Raw genomic sequence first — 18134 nt, 5'->3', positions numbered from 1 at the left:
GGAAGGTGTTGCAGGATACCAGCATACAGCCAGCCACATCATGGGAGGTTGTAGGGGCAACAGCCTAAGGAGGCAGATGCAGAGAGGGTGTTGCAAGGGCAGCAGCTCGCAGCCAGACACGAGGTGGTGGGGGCAGCCAGACACGCGGCGGGGGGGGGAGGTGGCGGGGGCAGCCAGACACGCGGCGGGGGGGGGGAGGTGGCGGGGTCAGCCAGACACGCGGCGGGGGGGGGGAGGTGGCGGGGTCAGCCAGACACGCGGCGGGGGGGGAGGTGGCGGGAGCAGCCAGACACGCGGCGGGGGGGGGGAGGTGGCGGGGGCAGCCAGACAGACGAGGGTTGCAGGGGCACGCGCTGGGCGGACGGTATAGGGGCGGGGGGGGGGCACCTGCGGTGGCTGGCGCTTGATCCCAGCCAATCAGGGTGCGGGAGCGGGTGTCCGCACACGCGGGCGGGGCCCAGCCGTCCCCCCAAGCAGAGGCTCCGCTGCCGCCGCTACTCCCCACAGCCCCGTGCGCGCGCCAAGCGGCCAGCCCAGCCGCCGCGCTGTCTCGAAAGGACGGGTTCGTCACGTGACGTGAGCGAAGCCGTTGCGGCTGGCGCCATGCCTCACCTGTCACGTGCTTCCGGGCCCGGCCAATCATTGGCGAGCGGCGAGGCCCCTCCCAAAGGGGAGGCGGGGCCGGTGCGGGTGCAGCCTGCGAGCGCGGCGCGCGAGAGCGAGCCCAGAGCAGACAAAGCGGGACCGGCGGCGGGGGCAGCAGGGCCTGGCCCGCTCGGCGAGGAGCAGGCGGAGGCCGCGGGGAGGGGCAGCGGTGCTGCCGGGGGCGGCGAGCGGGAGCGGGAGCGGGAGCGGGGCTCCTACGCGGCGGCGAGCGGGAGCGGGGCCTGCCGGGGCGTTGGCCCCAGTCGGCGGCGAGGCGCGGGCTCGGGGTCCGCAGCGGCGTTGGCTGACCCTCCCCGCATGGCGGCTCCGCCCGGGGCAGGTGGCGCCTCCTGGGACGGGCCGTGACGGGCGGCGCGGGAGGGGCGGGCGCGGAGGCCTCGAGGTTCCCGCCGAGGTGCGTTGATCGGGGAGTGGGAGTGGGGCCTCGCCGCGGCGGCCGCCGCAGAGAAGCCCCGCAGCTCGGCCCTGGCTGGGAGGCCGTGCCAGCGGGCTGGGGGCCCGGAAGAGCCCGCTCGGCGGTGCGCCGTGCCCGCCTGAGGTGGGGATCTGGGGCAGGGGCTGCCGGGCAGCCCGGGCTAGCCATGGCTTTTACCAATTATAGCAGCCTGAACCGGGCCCAGCTGACCTTCGAGTACCTGCATACCAACTCGTGAGTATCCTGGCGAGTGCAGAGCCCCTCCTACCGTCGACCAGCCTGGGCCTGGAGGTTTCTTTTCGCCTCTCGGTTGCCCTGTGGTGGCCCACCCACAGCCACTCGCGGCCAGTCTTGAACTTTGGACGCTCATTTTACAAAGAACCAATGCCAAATTGCCTTGCTAATCCAGAAAGGGTCCCCAGAGTCTTCCTGTCTCCAGGCTACTCTACAGTGTTTGAACACAGGCTTCAGCTACATGAGCATGATTTGTATCTTCAGTATAATTCAAGTCAGCTGGAGCCATTTATATCAAAACCAGATGAAACTCGACGGTGGATCTTAAGGAATGAAATATTTATGCTGCTGCTGGTTACTCTTCTTGATCAAAGAATCTTAACAGCAACAGAAAGGCAGAATCCTTTAAAGGTGTCTTCAGGAAAGGAAACCAAACAGTTAAAAGCAGTTTGCAAGAAGGATGTTCTTTGTGTTTGGTTTTCTCCCAAAAATAACTTGTCTGCTGAGGAAACTGATATTTGTCTTTTCCCTGAAGGATCTGTAGATCACAGGGTAAGGAAGACATGCAATAATTTTTGCACATGCATTGTGCCTTTCACTCAAGGATCACAAAGCACTTACCAATATTAAGTATTACAACATCTCTAAGAGGTAGGTAGGTATTATACGCATTGTAAAGATGAGCAGACAGAGAGATGACATGACATGTCTGAGATCATACGTCAGTAGCAAAACTGGGAATAGAATCCAAGAGTCTTAACACCTAGGCCCCTGCTTTAAATACAATATGCACTCTCTCACTGGAGCATTTATTAACAAAGGGACTCTTTTTGTGTATCTGCTCATGTGTGCATTGTTTTAGAAAAATATAAGCACTTTACCTAAATATTTGATATTGTAGGATAGCTGTTGGAAAGTGTAATACGTGGAGAGAGATTGGAAAAAAGTGGACTTCCTAGAGTTTATAGAAAGTGCTTTTGTGTAGAGTGATTTGAATATGAGAAGTCATTCTCTTGTTGCCTCTTTCTTGGTGATGGCAGTTTCTTCTTTAGAACGTTTTGTTTGGTTAACACTTGCATGTTTTATTCAGTTGTATTTTTGAATATGATAAGTTTCCTTTCTGCCCCCAATTGGCTTTCAGGGATTGTTGTGTTTTGGTACAGTGTATTGGAAGTCCACAAAAAGGAAAATGTTCTGATAGAGCTGATTCAGCTATTTTGAGTTTGGCTATTTTCATCTAAGTGTCAGAACAGTGGTTCTCAACCTGTTTACCATTGTGTGCTGCAACCAATACTACCTCTGGCCCTGAGGATGTCACATGGGTCGCAACTCTGTGCTGATTGGGCTGCAAGTGGCCCGCGGGCTGCAGGTTGAGAACCACTGGTCTAGAACTAGTTCTCAAAGCCGGTCTGCCGCTTGTTCAGGGAAAGCCCCTGGCGGGCTGGACCGGTTTGTTTACTTGCCGCATCTGCAGGTTCGGCTGATCGCGGCTCCCACTGGCACGGGCCAAGGCTGGCCCAAGGTGCTGGCCACCCTTCCTGCAGCCCCCATTGGCCTGGAGCAGCAAACCACAGCCAGTGGGAGCTGCGATCGGCCGAACCTGCTGACGTGGCAGGTAAACAAACCGGTCTGGCCCACCAAGGGCTTTCCCTGAACAAGCAGTGGACCGGCTTTGAGAACCAGTTGTCTAGAACATACCCAGTGTTGCTCCTGGAGTCAAAGTGACATTGGTATTTTAGGAAAATCAAATTTGGTATACTGACACCTGTCAGAAATCTGCAGATTGCAAGTAATCAGCTGTGTAATGCTGTCTAGGAGGGAGGGAATTCCATAAAGCACAAGGTTTTATTATCCTTACAGTAATATGTTTGGGCATAACAATACAAACAAGTGATGGATTCTCTGCATTTTGGTCAGTTGGCCATTGGAGGAACCATACCTCTTTGTCTTTATGGCCGCTTTGTAGAATGGGGAACAAGTAGAAGAATTGGCTATGTCTGCTCGTGTTAATAAGAGAAATATAGTGCAAACGTAGGTTTTGATGGTTTGTCTCATCTGTTACCTTTTTCAAATACTGAGGCAAAATGGGAGTGAGGGAGCCTCAGTGGTATGCTATGGCATCATCTGGCTCCTTTAGACGTCTATGGATAGAGCCAGAGCACAGAACATTGACTGAGTTTTACCTTAAGTTTAGTTCTAAATTAAATTGTGAAGTTTTTAATTAATAGTACTAGATATAGAACAGAGATGGATTACTTGGCAAAGTTTTGAGTCTCTATAATGATTGCTCTTGGCAAACGGTAATTATTTCCAACCCATGGATGAAAAAAATAGCAGTTATACCTCTTGGGCACAGGAGAAGATAGTGGCACTATGTCATTTGAGGGACAATGGTGCTGTGGTTCCAGTCATTGCTTTGCCCTATAACTGGTACAGTTACTTTAAATGTTGTGTTAGGTCTTCTGGTTGGTGTATGAGGACCGGGAGTTGAGACTCCTGAGTTCAGTTCCTGGTGCTGTCATTGACTGACCAAGTGACCATGATGTCAAGTCTCTCTACCGCTATGGCTCAAGTCTTAAATATCCAGCTCCATGGCAAACTGGATCTAAATTGTGCTTTGAGGTCCCAAGATTCTGCAGTGCTCCAGTATGGCAGATTGGAAAGTCTGCAGCATCTGCATTTCAGCTACAAAATGTAGATTTCTAATAAATGAGATTAACTAGTACAGTCATTATAGTGGTGCATGTTTATTTTTATATTAAAGTAATTTTATGTTGTCATCACAGTTTCAGTTCTTCATGGATTTTGCATCGCATAATTGCATGATAAAAGTTGTTAGGAGGGAAGATGGAGGTTTTGGAAAATAGGTGAGGCACAACTAGGGCTTTTGACATCCAACAAGTGATGAGAAGCATTTTGAGATTGTGGAACAAGTACCTTAGTTGGTTGTTTCTCTTCAAATGATCAATAGTAAAATTAAGAAGTGACATTTTAATCTGTTTCAGAATTAACTCTGAGATAAGTGAAGTATTCATCTTTCAGAACCATAGTCTCAGGCAGTTGCAGACTGAGGAAGACACTGTCATGTTTTCATGGTGGTTTTCACAGTCATGAGAGCTAGAAACTTTTTAAATGACAGATTACATTTTGAAGCACAATCTCTGGCTGCGGAACTGAAAAATACATAGTTCCTGATTATAGCTGTTTACTTCTTAGGTTTTGTCTACTGGGAAAATGAGTTGTGGTTTTAAAAAAAACCTCAACCTGGCATGAACTAGTATGTTTTAATTAGCATGTTGCTAAACACTATTTACCAGTTCAGGTAGATTAATGTTTTTTAAAAGGGTTAGCTGGTCGCCATTAGTCATGACCCTAAAGGTCAACCTTAGGGGTCATGGCTAACAGACGAACTTGTTTTTAAACATTATCTGGTGCGTTTGACAGCTTGCTAATTAAAGCATTTAAATTGATATGTTTTTAAACATAACTCATTTTCCTAGTATAGACAACCTAAGAGTTGTATTAAGGCATGTAAAAGACCTTTGTGATCCTTTCATGAAAAGCTCAATGTAAGGTTAAAGTATGGTATTATTAACACTTAATTATGGATCCCTAATACAACAGATGCTTTAAAATTCTCCTTTTTGAGAAAAAGTTAAACTGTATTAAGTATTAAAAGCTATTGAGTAACCTGGTACAAAATTATATTTTAAAATGCTTGAAAACTTTTAAAAAGAGATGAACACAAAAATGCACATGGATCTGGCTAACTTGTCTCTCTGTGTGCTTGAATGTGTTTGCTTCAACCAACTATGCATTACAATTTGTTAAAATTTGTACCACTAAATTTATCTTTGGAAATAAATCTTCTAATGACAGCCTGCGGTCAAGAGTTAATATTTGTGGCCAAGTTAAAACGAAAGCTGGCCCTTTAACTAGAACTGACCTGTTAGACACAGTTAGAATGGCAGACGTATATTTAAGTGGAACAGAAGTTTTTTTTTCCTCTGATAGCTGCTCCATAGATTTGAGAAATTAAAAAAAAAAAAAAAGCAGCTTCTTTACGTGTTAAAAATATTTTCTGCCTACAAGTGAAGGATACAATAAGCCAATGGATGAAGGTTTTGTTACAGTAATAACAAGAGAAGACAGCTCTGTTTGCTAACAGGATGCCAAACTTCCAAAGTAGAATTTGGTGCATTGCTGGGACCTCCTTTGCTACAGAGAAGATGACTTATCATGATTCTGTGGTATTAATTAGGTGCCCATCGCTTTTACATACCTGTAGGATCAGGAATCTGATTGATTGTTGGCTAGGATAGGCTACCTTTCCAAGCTCCACTCACAAAATAAGTCCTGTTCACTTCAGATGTTGCTCTCAATAGACTGTGCAGATGTTCAGAATATAATCACACCTGCTTTCCGGGTTGCTGGAATTTGGCTTCCTTTCAGTGTGGTCTGAATACATCACACCCATGGTATTGTTGTGTTCCTTAGGGCTTGGCTCCCTCTTGGTGGTGCTCATTTTTGAGTGGGAGGTTGTAGTAATAGTACTTTCCAAAGCCCACCCATTCGTGCTGTCAAAATGAACTATCCCTCAGAGTAGATTTTGTAGATCTTCACAATATATTTCCTCTTCTTACGTGATTTGACTGAGCAGTGAAATAGCGAATAATGAAGACACTTAAAGTAGAGACATCTGAGTAAATATATACACTGAGATGAAAGGGATAGTTTACACCTCTCAGAGCTATTGTTTCAGACTCTTTGCAAACTTGGGCAGATATTACTGCATTAGTTAGATTTGATTCATGTTTTTTGACATGTTTACAACTGAAACAGCTCATGGGCTTTTTTCTGTACAACAAGAAGGCATCTTGCGAGAGAACCATTACACTGTCGGGCCTTGCATAGGATTGATGGAAGTTAAGTACTTATTTGTCAGGTAGTTTTGACATGGAGGAAGTAGGTATGTTGTTGCTATAAATGAAGATACTCATTAACAATGCAAATCAGCTTCTTGGCTTGGTTTTTAAGTTAACATTCGACTCTAATGATCTTTAAGATCGTTTTGAGAAGATGCCATTTCTGAGAGTAAACCTTTTTTATACATACTCCAAAGAAACCTACATGTTAATATGCCCTAACTAGGGATAAATATTTTTGGAGTTCATTTCACCTCAGTTTTAGCGAGGTTTCGTCTCTTTGCCTCAGTTGATATGAGGGGACTACATTGTTGATAGGCATTCAGATACCACTGTGATGAGTGCAGTGGGAAAAACAGTTAATCATTTTGTCGCTCCTTAGATTATGGTGTGATGGATCTGTTTTTTCAGCCCTTTCATTCCTGTGATCGTTTTGTTTCTAAATCCATATTTATATTTTTTTAATAACACAGCAAAGCATATTCTTAAATATTTGATTCACTAAGTTTTAGTTTGAAGTGTTTTGGGATGTAGTGTCAAAGGTGCAGAAGTATAATGTATATTAATTCTGACTCAACCATTTGCTTGCAACTATCCACTCTATGGAACATTCTCCAGATATATTTTCAGTGGACTGTGTTTGTGGGTTTTTGTAATTGTCTTTAAACTGATTGGAGTACTGGAAATCTGTGCATGAGGGAATTTCCGCACTTTCTGTGGATTTAGCGTTTGTGGTACTGGTATTCCTGTGTTCTGTGCAAATTTTAAGCTTACTTTCTAAAAATAAAGTTTCTACTTCTTCTGGTTATGAAGAGAATCTTCGAAATGTAAAACTGATACAGGGCTCTCTCATCCTTAGCCTGCAGGTGAACTGAAACAGTGTCTGAAAGATGTGAAGGGCTGCATTCGTATGAATGTAGTGATTCCTGAAAGCTAATGTCAGCTTCTTCATTGCTGATCACTTTACCAGAAACATCCCATCCTTCTGAACCTATGGGTGCAGCCTGAATACTACTACTTTTATTCTATTCAGAGTTCAGATGATAGGTTAGTTCTAATGATTTTTGTAGCGGATATGAAAGTTTAATCATAGTTATATGTCTGACAGGCTCATTTGGACAAAGTACCTTTATAATTAGGTGTTAGTATTAGGGCTGTCGTTTTAATCGCAGTTGACTCATGTGATTAACTGAAAAAAATTGTGATTAAAAAATTAATTGCGATTAAGTGCACTGTTGAACAATAGAATACCAATTGAAATGTATTAAATATTTTGGGATGTTTTTCTACATTTTCAAATATGTTGATTTCAATTACAACACAGTGCTCACTTTATATTTTTTATTACAAATATTTGCACTGTAAAAATAAACAAATAGTATTTTTTAATTCACATCATACAAGTACTGTAGTGCAATATGTTTATCGTAAAAGTGCAACTTACAAATGTCACACTTTTTTGTTACATAGCTGCACTCAAAAACAAAACAACAACGCAAAACTCTAGAGCCTGTAAGTCCACTCAGTTCTACTTCTCGTTCAGTCAGTCACTAAGACACACAATGCTGCCCACTTATTATTTACAGTGTCACCAGAAAGTGAGAACAGGCATTTGCATGGGACTTTTGTAGCTGGCAGTGCAAGGTATCTATATGCCAGATATGCTAAACATTCATATGCCCCTTCATGCTTTGGCCACTATTCCGGAGGACATGCTTCCATGCTGATGAGACTCCTTGAAAAAAAATGTTAATTAAACTTGTGACTGAACTCGTTGGTGGAGAATTGTATGTCTCTGGCTCTATTTTACCCGCATTCTGCCATATGTTTCATATGTTAGTAGTCTCGGATGATGAGTCAGCACATGTTCAATTTAAGACTGCTTTCGCTCCAGATTTGACAAAATGCAAAGAAGGTACCAATGTGAGATTTCTAAAGATAGCTACTGCTCTTGACCCAAGGTTTAAGAATCTGAGGTGCCTTCCAAACTCTGAGAGGGATGAAGTGTGGAGCATGCTTTCAGAAGTCTTAAAAGAGCAACACTCCAATGCAGAAACTACAGAACCCGAACCACCAAAAAAGAAAATCAACCTTCTGCTGGTGGCATCTGACTCAGATGATGAAAATGAACTTGTCGCTCCACACTGCTTTGGATTGTTATCGAGGAGAACCTGTCGTCCGCATGGACGCATGTCCTCTGGAATGGTGGTTGAAGCATGAAGGGATATATGAATCTTTAGAGCACTTGTCATGTAAATATCTTGCGAAGCTGGCTACTAAGAGTGCCATGCGAACATCTGTTCTCACTTTCAGGTGACGTGAACAAGAAGCGGGCAGCATTATCTCTTGCAAATGAAAACAAACTTTTTTGAGCGTTTGGCTGAACAAGGAAATAGGACTGAGTGGACTGGTAGGCTCTGAAGTTTTACATTGTTTTGAGTGCAGTTATTTTTGTACATAATTCTACATTTGTAAATTCGACTTTCATGATAGAGATTGCACTACAGTACTTGTATGAGGTGAATTTAAAAATACTATTTCTTTTTTACAATGCAAATATTTGTAATAAAAAATAAATATAAAGTGGGCACTGTACACTTTCTATTCTGTTATAACTGAAATCAAGATATTTGAAAATGTAGAAAGCATCCAAAATATTTAAATAAATTGTATTCTATTGTTGTTTAACAGTGTGATTAATTGTGATTAATTTTTTTAATCACTTGACAGCCCTACTTAATGTTCTTGTAAAGTTCAAAGTCAGAGTCAATAAACATGCATTTTTAGCTCTAGATGTGGCCCAATCTATACTAGTCATTTAATTTAACCTGGGAAGGAACACCATTCATCCAGTTTCTGCATTTCCCATAGTTTAGCTCAAGTTATCACAGGGTCATAGCTAGTCTGCATTTGAAAACCGATTAGCTTTTGAAGATGCAACACCATGTTGGATGTACAGCAGAAATTTTACATCTATTGGTCTTTGACAAAAAAAGAAATGAAGGTTTTAAAGAAAACGGAACAAGAGCCAGTAAAAGGTTTTGCTGGAAAAGACTACCGCAGAGCAACCACGTGGAATGTTACAATTTTGGATTGGGCACCTCTTATGAATTATGACAATTAAGAACTTTGGACTCAAATATTCTTCAGGATTATAGTGAACTGGGATTCAGTCAGAGTAATTTTGACATTGAATTCCTAAGATCATACGATTAAACATACCATGCTGGCTCATGAGTATCTTTTTCTGGATTAGCAACAGCTGCAGCTACTGATTTCTCTGGCAAATATCACCTGATTTGTGCAACAGTAGTAAGCATATGAATGCATACCAAGTTCATATTTATCAGAAATTTAAATCTTGGAATTTGAAGAGATGCTTTTAAGGGAAAAAAAACCTCCAATCCTGTGCAGTGTAGTCATTGCCAGGGCATGTTTTATTAGTTAAAATGATTTAATTAGTTAGAGTTTAAAAGAACCAGTCAGTATAGTAAGCAATCAAGGATTCACATGTATTGATTACTTCTTGCTAGAAGAGTGCCAGTCAGTGATTCACTGTTTTGATACCTCGTAATAAGGGGAAGTGGAATATAATTTTCCCCTTAGCTAATACTCTTAATGCCACTACACAAAGATCACAGTTTGAATCAAGAAAATCTAAACTTAATATTATTTAATGAGGTAGCTGTTTTATTTGTCTCCTGTTTTTGACAGTACTAGATGACCTCCTGAGGTCTCTTCCAACCCTAATCTTCTGTGATTCTATGAATAGTGCACCACTAATTTCTAGTTTTGTTACATTGATTGGCGAGGAAGTATGTTACAAATTAGTTAGAAACTTGATAAAAATCAGTTTGACGTACATATTAAATTGAGAGATATACAGTCTCCTTCAATATTGCTGTAACCTTCCTGACTCTCAGTGTTTGACATTTCAGAACCACTCATGAGTTCTTGTTTGGTGCCCTTGCTGAGCTTGTAGATAATGCCAGGTATGTATTTGAGATTGTGTTTGTATTGGGAGCTAATTAAGTTGCTGTGGTTTATCTAGCCTACATATTTAGGTAAGCAGCTGGGTGACCTTCACTACCAGTAGATCTTAAGAAGAAAGATGTAATGCAGAAGCTTATAGCTGAATGGTGATGGTGCACCTGTATCCTACATAAGATACAGGCCCTGCCCAAGAGGAGGACAGGGTCCCATCTTGAAACACTGATAGTGTAAACAGCTAGAAAACACGAAGTGTGTTGGGAGACCAAGAAGGATCAATTTTACATCCTTTTTTTCCTTAGCCTTTTGATGTGGTTTTGCATTCTTGTGCTTTGTAAAAGTGAATTTTATGGCAGTTTGAAGAATAGGTAGGGCATCTGGTGCATTGGGATAGGGAGGGGGGTTCCAGACATGAAGGGGAGCACAGACTCTGAAGAACTCTTGCTTGAGGAGAGGGTAAGTGATGTCTTTCAAATGCTGAAAGAAGCTTGAAGTTGCAGGCTTATTCCATCATGATGTACAAAGATATTTTTTTCTTCATGTACTTGTTTCTCTCATGAAATGAGTGTCTGTTACAGAATAGGTATTTGCATTGTAACCAGGTTTAATTAGTATGCAGCATCAGTGTCTTGTGGTGGAGTTTGGATCTGAACAAGGGAAGGCCAAAAATGCAATGGTACACCAAAGTCTCTTCAATTTCTTTTAGGGGTGCTGATGCTTAGCCTTAGAGAGACATGGTGTGTGAGGTAATATCTTTTATTGGATCAATTTCTGTTGAGAGACAAGCTGTCGAGCTTACACACAGCTCTTGAAGAAAAGCTTTGTGTAAGCTCGTCTCTCACCAACAGAATTTTGGTCCAATAAAAGATACTACCTAACTTGCTTTTTCTCTCTAATATCTTGGGACTGATGCGGCTACAACAACACTGCATACTTAGAAAATTACACAGTTTTTGATCCATAATGATCGCTCCTGTTGAAATTCCCACTCATACATGCAGAATCCTCTCGGGCTCCTAGAGTGTTTCACCTTCATTCACTCTTTGGACGCTGATTGTGTTTTTGTTACTTTGTAGAGATGCTGATGCCACGAGAATAGATATTTATATAGGTAAGTCAGACTTGTCTTTTTCCTTCGATGCCAGCAATGTCAGGAGGATTGCAAAATACACCCAGCAAATTACGGATTTACAAGTAGATAAAATGGTACTGGACACACTCCCTAAGGTCAAGTGTCCCATTAGTAATGCCTTCAAATCTATTACATTTCTAACATCAATAAATCATTCAGAAGGAGAGGTGTAGGAGGGTGGTGAGGGGAGCCTTGCATTGTCTTTAGATGGGTCTTGAATTGAATCTACTAGAATCCTGTACCAGAGTAAAGGAATCTTATAGAATTTAGGGCCAGAAGGGACCAATAGATCATCCAGTCTGACCTCATGTAGCACTGGGCACCAACACCACCCAGCACCCGCACGCTAACCCAACAACTGAAATGAGACCAAAGTATTACAACTCACGGGAGACCAGACTATTATGTGATATAGGCAGAGAATAGGAGGGACCAAGATGTACCAGTGCCAGAGCCCTCTGCACTGGCAGGGAAATGATTCCTTGAGACAAACCCAGATAATCCTGGCAAGTGACCTGCACCCACATGCTGCAGAGGAAAGTGAATAACCTCCAAGCTCACTGCCAGCTCTGACGTAGGGTAAAATTCCCTCCTGACCCCACATATGGTGATCAGTTAGACCATGAGCATGTGGGCAAGAACCAGCCAGTCAAGTACCTGAGAGAATGCGCAGTGTCACCTCTGAGCCCAGGGCCTCCCCCAAGGTCTCATTTCCAGCTGTGACCATCTCTTAATGTTGTTTGCCCCCACAATTTCTGTTTGGAGACTGTTCCAGAACCTCATCCCTCTGATGGTTAGATACCTACTTCTAACTTCCAGCCTGGATTTGTTCATGGTCAATTTATATCCATTTGTTCTTCTGCCTACGTTGTCATTTAGCTTAAGTAGCTATTCACCCTTCCTGGTATTTATCCCCCTAATGTATTTACAGAGAGCAGAAAACCCCTTGCAGCCTTCTGTTAGCTTTACTAAACAATCCAAGCTCTGGGCCCTTCATTCCCCTGATCATCCTAGTAGCTCTTCTTTGCACCTGTTTCAGTTTATCATTTTGGAACATAAGTGACCACAATTATACACAGCTTGATTATTTTCTTTTCAGAAATTTAAGACGTAAACTTCCTCTACTTGCTTTGATTTAGCATGTGAGCTTAGACTACCTTTCCTGATGAAAGAGAGTAATAATTTTTCTGTAATAAAAACACCTACAGTCTCATCTGCTCCTGTTTTTTCTCTACTAAGAGATGTTATTGATGGTGACTAACCTTTTGTGTGGTACAACTACAAAATGTCAGCTTGAAGTTTGAGTCCTGCTTGCTGTACTGCTCCAGTCATGAAAACTGTTTGGACACTTTCAAATAATTTTTAATTCCCCTTCCTATTTGAGTGTAATGGTTCTGTTAATTCTTCTCTTGTTGTAGAAAGACGAGAGGACCTGAGAGGTGGCTTCATGCTATGTTTTTTGGATGATGGAGCAGGAATGGATTCAAGTAAGTGACAGGAAGTTGTATTTGCAGTGTCACGCTGAGGAAAAATAACTTTAATCCTTACAAGTATTCTGCCAGTGTCACATCCCTATGGTTTTGGTGGGCGCAGTGGGTGATGCATGTGGTATAAAAACTTAGGTCAGACAATTAGAGCAGCAGTGGCACAAGACAGAAATTGAAACTGATTGTCACATGGAGTCTATACAAATCCATGTCGCATCTACAAGGGAGACTAAGAGCCACCTTTGCCTCTGCCATGGAATCAGCGAAACGGTGACGAGAATAATTAAACCAGACTTCCTTCAGTCTGCCTTGGACCCAAATATGTCCTGCTGAGAGGAGTTCTCTGCCTGCTTTGCAGAAAAGTCTGGCTAAACTCAGGAAGCTTTTCCAGGACCAAGCAGATGGATTCTGAAGACCCTCTTTCACAAGTTTGACTCAGGCACATCACTACTGGACCTCTAAGTACTAAGGGAAGTCCATGCCACCAGATAAACGAATCCTTTACTCTCATGATTAGTGACACCCACCTAGATCATCTGCTGATCCGAAGCATATCAGTACCATTCTGGGATAAGGTATTGGCTGCCATAAAATTTGCAATAGTTTAACATGGGTTGCAGAAGATCTTACCAATCAAAGCCCTGTCTGTCTTCCCTTCTTTGAGTAAGGTTAAGAAAGTGGGGCAAAAAAGATTCCAGGAGCACCTGATATATCAATAACCTAGAAGTTTCTCAGTCATTTTTTGATTAATTGAGGTTTGTACTAACTACATAAGGGCATCTATCCCAGGCTCTGGGTACTCTTGGCAAACTATACAGTTAATAGCAGACTCAGCAGTTGATTTAGTGAGAGCACAGTTACAGCAGCAACCTATCAGCATAACTACCTCTGAAGTGCCAGCCTCAGCCTTTCCCTCAACTTCCTGTGGGCCAGGGAGACAATTTGTGTCTTACAGAGTGTCCTGAAGGTTAACACATGTTCGTCTTTTGGTCTTGGACAAAAGGCAGACATCCATCTTAATATTTTAAGACTTACCAGCAACTTTTGACACGGCCTCTCTGTATTACAGCCTTGTTGGGGGTGACCTGGCAGGATGGGTGGAGTCGCACTGAATTGGCTAAGTGTCATTTCTTGTGGACCTATCCGACAGGCTTATGGTGGTTGGTTTCTAGTCTTCCCTGAGCGCTCTCATCTATGGAATCTTGCAGTATTCAGACCTGTGTCTATCTTTCAGCATGTATATTGAATTACTAGAAGATATTAGAGAATGATATGGGCTTCAGTAGTCGCAGTTCATGACAACACTGTGCATCAGAGATTAATTATGTCCTTTGCCAATTGACTTGGTGCTTGAATGAAAGTGTTGGTTCATCCTTGGTCTGGGAAGGATAAATGCGATGCTTGTAGGAAGGGGGAGGGGAGGTGCTTTGAAGAATTGGATGGAACCAGGTCTTTGCTCTTTCAGATCATCTGCCATTTAAGTTGATATGTAGCTCGTACTGACTCCTCAGCAGGCCAGAAGAGTGATTCTTTGTGATGCAGACCTAATCACAGTGATCTGTGTCTTCATTGCCTCCAGGCTGGATGACCACAATGGGTTCTGCCAGTAATGAAGGCCACATAGGAGCCATGTGGAAGCTCTACCTCATTCATTATGCAGCACCAAACTTGAACAGAACTGCTGAAAAGAGCACGTTGCAGTGCATGCTGCACTGGATCCCCATCCAATTCCGGATCTTCCTGAAGGTCTCAGCTCTTATATGTGATGGTTTAGGATCTAGCAATCTCAGAGATGATCTCTCTCTGATATCCACTCAGGGCAGATGTTGCAGCCAACTGACTTCAGGATGAAACTTGCAAGGGCCTGTAGAAGGTCATCTACCAGACTTTCCTACCACCAGAAATCAGGCTGAGCCTTGTGTTCAGTGTAAAACACTTCTCTGTATAAGCCTTCCCTCCAAAAATGTGGTCTTAGAATGGCTTGGCAATGTTTGCCCTGTAGACAGACCAGAACAATCTCATTTAAACATGGAACTCAACAGAGGAAGGATGAAACATATGTGTTGGAACAAATGTTTGGTTTCCCTGGCTGTTCATGTGGTTCTTTGCTACAAAAGAGATGAGCATGTTAGAAATACCTTCATAACTCTCCATACTTATGGCATTGCAGCCCAGATATACTCATAGTATCTTCTAGTAGCTTCATGTACACATTGAACAGAACAGAACCCTATGGTACTCTTGTTCTCAGCTTGAGCTCCTGCTTCAAGTGCCACTGTGGGAAGGCATTGGTCTTGGAAAGCCGTTCTTGAATCCAGTGAGCTTGCAACATCGTAATACCTGGCAGATATTTGGTGAACACTTGGCTAAGGCAGTGACAGATGCATCAAAAAAAGGCCCAGGAAATCTTGCCTCCCTTTAAACAGACAAGAGAATACAGGACATTCCAAAAGAACAGTCTGTTCCTCTAGAGCCTTTTCTTTTCCAGGTACCATAGACAGTGTGGCAGTTCTCAAGAAAGATTAAATAAACCTGATAGGTGAGATGAGGTTAGGGGAGACTTCAAACCAGCTCCCTCCTCCAGAAGATGTCAAACACCTAGTTTTGACGCTCAGTGTGTGAGGCCCAAAGCCAATTTGAGGAGAGACTTCTCTTTGTGGATCGGTGGGTGCAAATGTCTTTGACAGAGCAACCTCAGAGAATGAACCAATTACTCTCTATCTTAGAGCCGTGTTTAGTCTTTCCTTGTGGCTAGGAACATCCAAGAGAGTCAAGATATGCACAAGTTTGTTACCTATCTTTTTAAAATTGAGCTATAGAGGGAGTTTCCCAAAAGAGGCTCTACTCAATTTTATTCTTAATCACTAGATGTTTAGTGGCATCTGGATGGTGGGGGACCTCAAAGCCATGAAGCGATACCTGCAGAGACAAAGGGCTAGTCCACACTGAAAACTTTTATCGACATTACTGTCTCTCTCAAGGATGTGAAAAATCTACACCCCTGAGAGACATAGCTATGCTGATTTAATCCTTGGTGTGGACAATGCTAGGCCAATGGAAGAATTCTTCCATCTATCTAATTACTGCCTCTCAAGGAGGTGGATTAACTACAGTGACGGGAGAACCCCTCCCATTGCTGTCGTGTCTACAGTGAAGCGCTACAGTGGTGCAGTTGCAGTGCTGCTGCTATGCCACTGTAGTGTTTTAAGTAGACATACCCTGAGATTCCATATGTAAACCCAGAATCCACTCCCCTTGCAATCTCTGAAGAAGGCATATTTACATATTCCAATCAGGGCCTCCGACAGAAAATGCTTGAGATTTGCAGGGCTCAAGCAACTCATATTGCTACCTCCCTTTAAGTCTGTTCAGAAATTTTCCAGGGTATTGATACCTGCCTGGACACACAATGGTGTATACATGTCTGTCCTTTCTCAGATAACTATTGATCTGTGCTCCTTTAAAAGAGAGAGCCTTCAGGACACCCTTGTAACTGTTCATCACTTGGTGCATCGTGGTATCTTAGTTGAGAGATGGTCAGCCAAGAACAGGTTCTTGCAAGGGCAGGCGAGCTCTGATCTAGTATTGACAGTGGAGACCACAGATGGCAGCCTATATGGCTGGGAGCTAACTTCTACCAAGACCTGTACCAGTATTTAGAAAGCCATAACACTGATTACAAAACACACCACAACAGCCAATCCACACATTAACAGACAGAGCTCTTCTACACAAAGAAGCTCATTCCCTCGTAGTTTGGGTGGGGAAGTTGCCTGTCCTTGTGTAGCCTCTGTCAGGGGTTCTCGAACTGGGGGTCGTGACCCCTCAGGGGGTTTTGAGGTTGTAAGGTGGGGGGTTGTGAGCTGTCAGCTGCTACCCCCAAATCCTGCTTTGTCTCCAGCATTTATAATAGTTTTAAATATTTTAAAAAAAAAAGTGCTTTTAACTTATCAGCGGAGGGGGGTTGCACTCAGAGGCTTGCTGTGTGAAAGGGATAATCAGTACAAAAGTTTGAGAACCACTGCTCTATATGAAGGGTAATCTCAATTTCCTGGCTAAGCCGATAGCAAATAGATCTTGTAGAGTGAAGCCTTCACCTATTCCTCTTCTCAACAAGAAAATATGGAGAGCCAAGGAGAGGGGCAGGTAGCTGTTGCACCCCCCCCCCCCACACACACACACAAAAACAACTTTGTTCCCAAGAGACCCATATTTTTTGCTCATGTATAAGGTTTTAGAAGCAGCAGACATGGGTGGTCATAAGCAAAATACCACCTTTTAAGTCTGTCGTCTCTTCCTGCTCATGAACTAGGGTTCTCCGTAAGCTCAGGGGAGATCGGGTCTAATCATTCTCATCTCATTATGGCTGAGAAAGCTGTCGTTCTATGACATAACAGACTAGGCCATGGAACATCCAGTGTGCCTAACATACAGAGAAACTCCTCTGGCTTATCCAGACCTCAGAGGGCTCAGATTTCTGTAACCATTTCCTCTGAAAAGAATATTCTGAATTTCTGTTCTTCTCAAGGAACCATTCTACCAATAGACAATATTCTCTACATGGCTTGACATTTAAACACTGAGGCAGAAATAAGCAAACCTTAGACTAATGCATGCCTCTCAACGGGCCTGAAAATTCCTCAATAGGCATATGTCCTGAGAATTTGTAGACCAGGCAAGATTTACTCCCATACAGTCATCCAGAAGGTTTAGAATCATTCATACTTAAGATGGTCACAGACCTCCATAATAAACTGTTATCAAACTGTTAACTTTACCAGATGCCTAGTTAAGCCATTCCATTTGTCTCTCCTGTCATCTAAGGTTATGTTCATCTCTTCCATGCTGAGGCCTTATTCATAGAATGCTGATAGAAATGCACTTGCCACACCAAAGAAGCGATACTTTAATTTTGGAATGGATCTGATTTTTTTTTTATTCAAACATCAATTTAAAGGAAGGGTTTAGACATCTAAATCCTTCATGACCACATGGCTATGGTGTTGTGTGTTGGAAGCATGTAAAGCTAAGTGTTCCCTCTGAAGGCTAATTTGTTTATCCTTCATCTTATGATTCATGAGGTTGTATCTCTTTTATGAAGAAATCGGCAAGGTGACTACATGGTCCTGAGTTGTACCTTGGATGTCTAATTTCAAGTGCAGCAAAGTATGTTCCAGTTTGGTCTTCGGCAGGAAAGCGCTGGATGCCATAGCATCACAATGAACTCAAGCCTCTGTTGTGCCTAGTTCTTTGGTATCTATGCACAGAAAAATGTGCCTTAGAAA

At 43.0% G+C, this 18134-nt stretch overlaps 1 protein-coding gene across 6 annotated transcripts in view; it reads left to right on the top strand.

Annotated features, from left to right (window-relative positions):
- Positions 1–1124: 1124 nt before the first annotated feature.
- The window catches only part of MORC2 (MORC family CW-type zinc finger 2), a 112917-nt gene continuing 95907 nt past the window's right edge, over positions 1125–18134 (top strand). For 2 of the 6 annotated variants that reach the window (XM_074972954.1, XM_074972953.1), the window contains exons 1-4: positions 1127–1315; positions 10179–10232; positions 11307–11341; positions 12781–12849. In XM_074972954.1, coding sequence (XP_074829055.1) covers positions 1248–1315; positions 10179–10232; positions 11307–11341; positions 12781–12849 — 226 coding nt within the window. In that variant the 5' untranslated portion in view covers positions 1127–1247. Of the gene's footprint in view, positions 1316–9458; positions 10233–11306; positions 11342–12780; positions 12850–18134 lie in introns of those variants that run through there. The other 4 variants (XM_074972950.1, XM_074972949.1, XM_074972951.1 and 1 more) reach the window with 4 other exon arrangements.

Source organism: Natator depressus, chromosome 15 (assembly GCF_965152275.1).
Source record: "Natator depressus isolate rNatDep1 chromosome 15, rNatDep2.hap1, whole genome shotgun sequence".
In the NCBI taxonomy this organism is placed as follows: Eukaryota; Metazoa; Chordata; order Testudines; family Cheloniidae; genus Natator; species Natator depressus.
The sequence above is the reverse complement of the archived record's forward strand: the minus strand, read 5'-3'. Positions and strand labels throughout refer to the sequence as shown.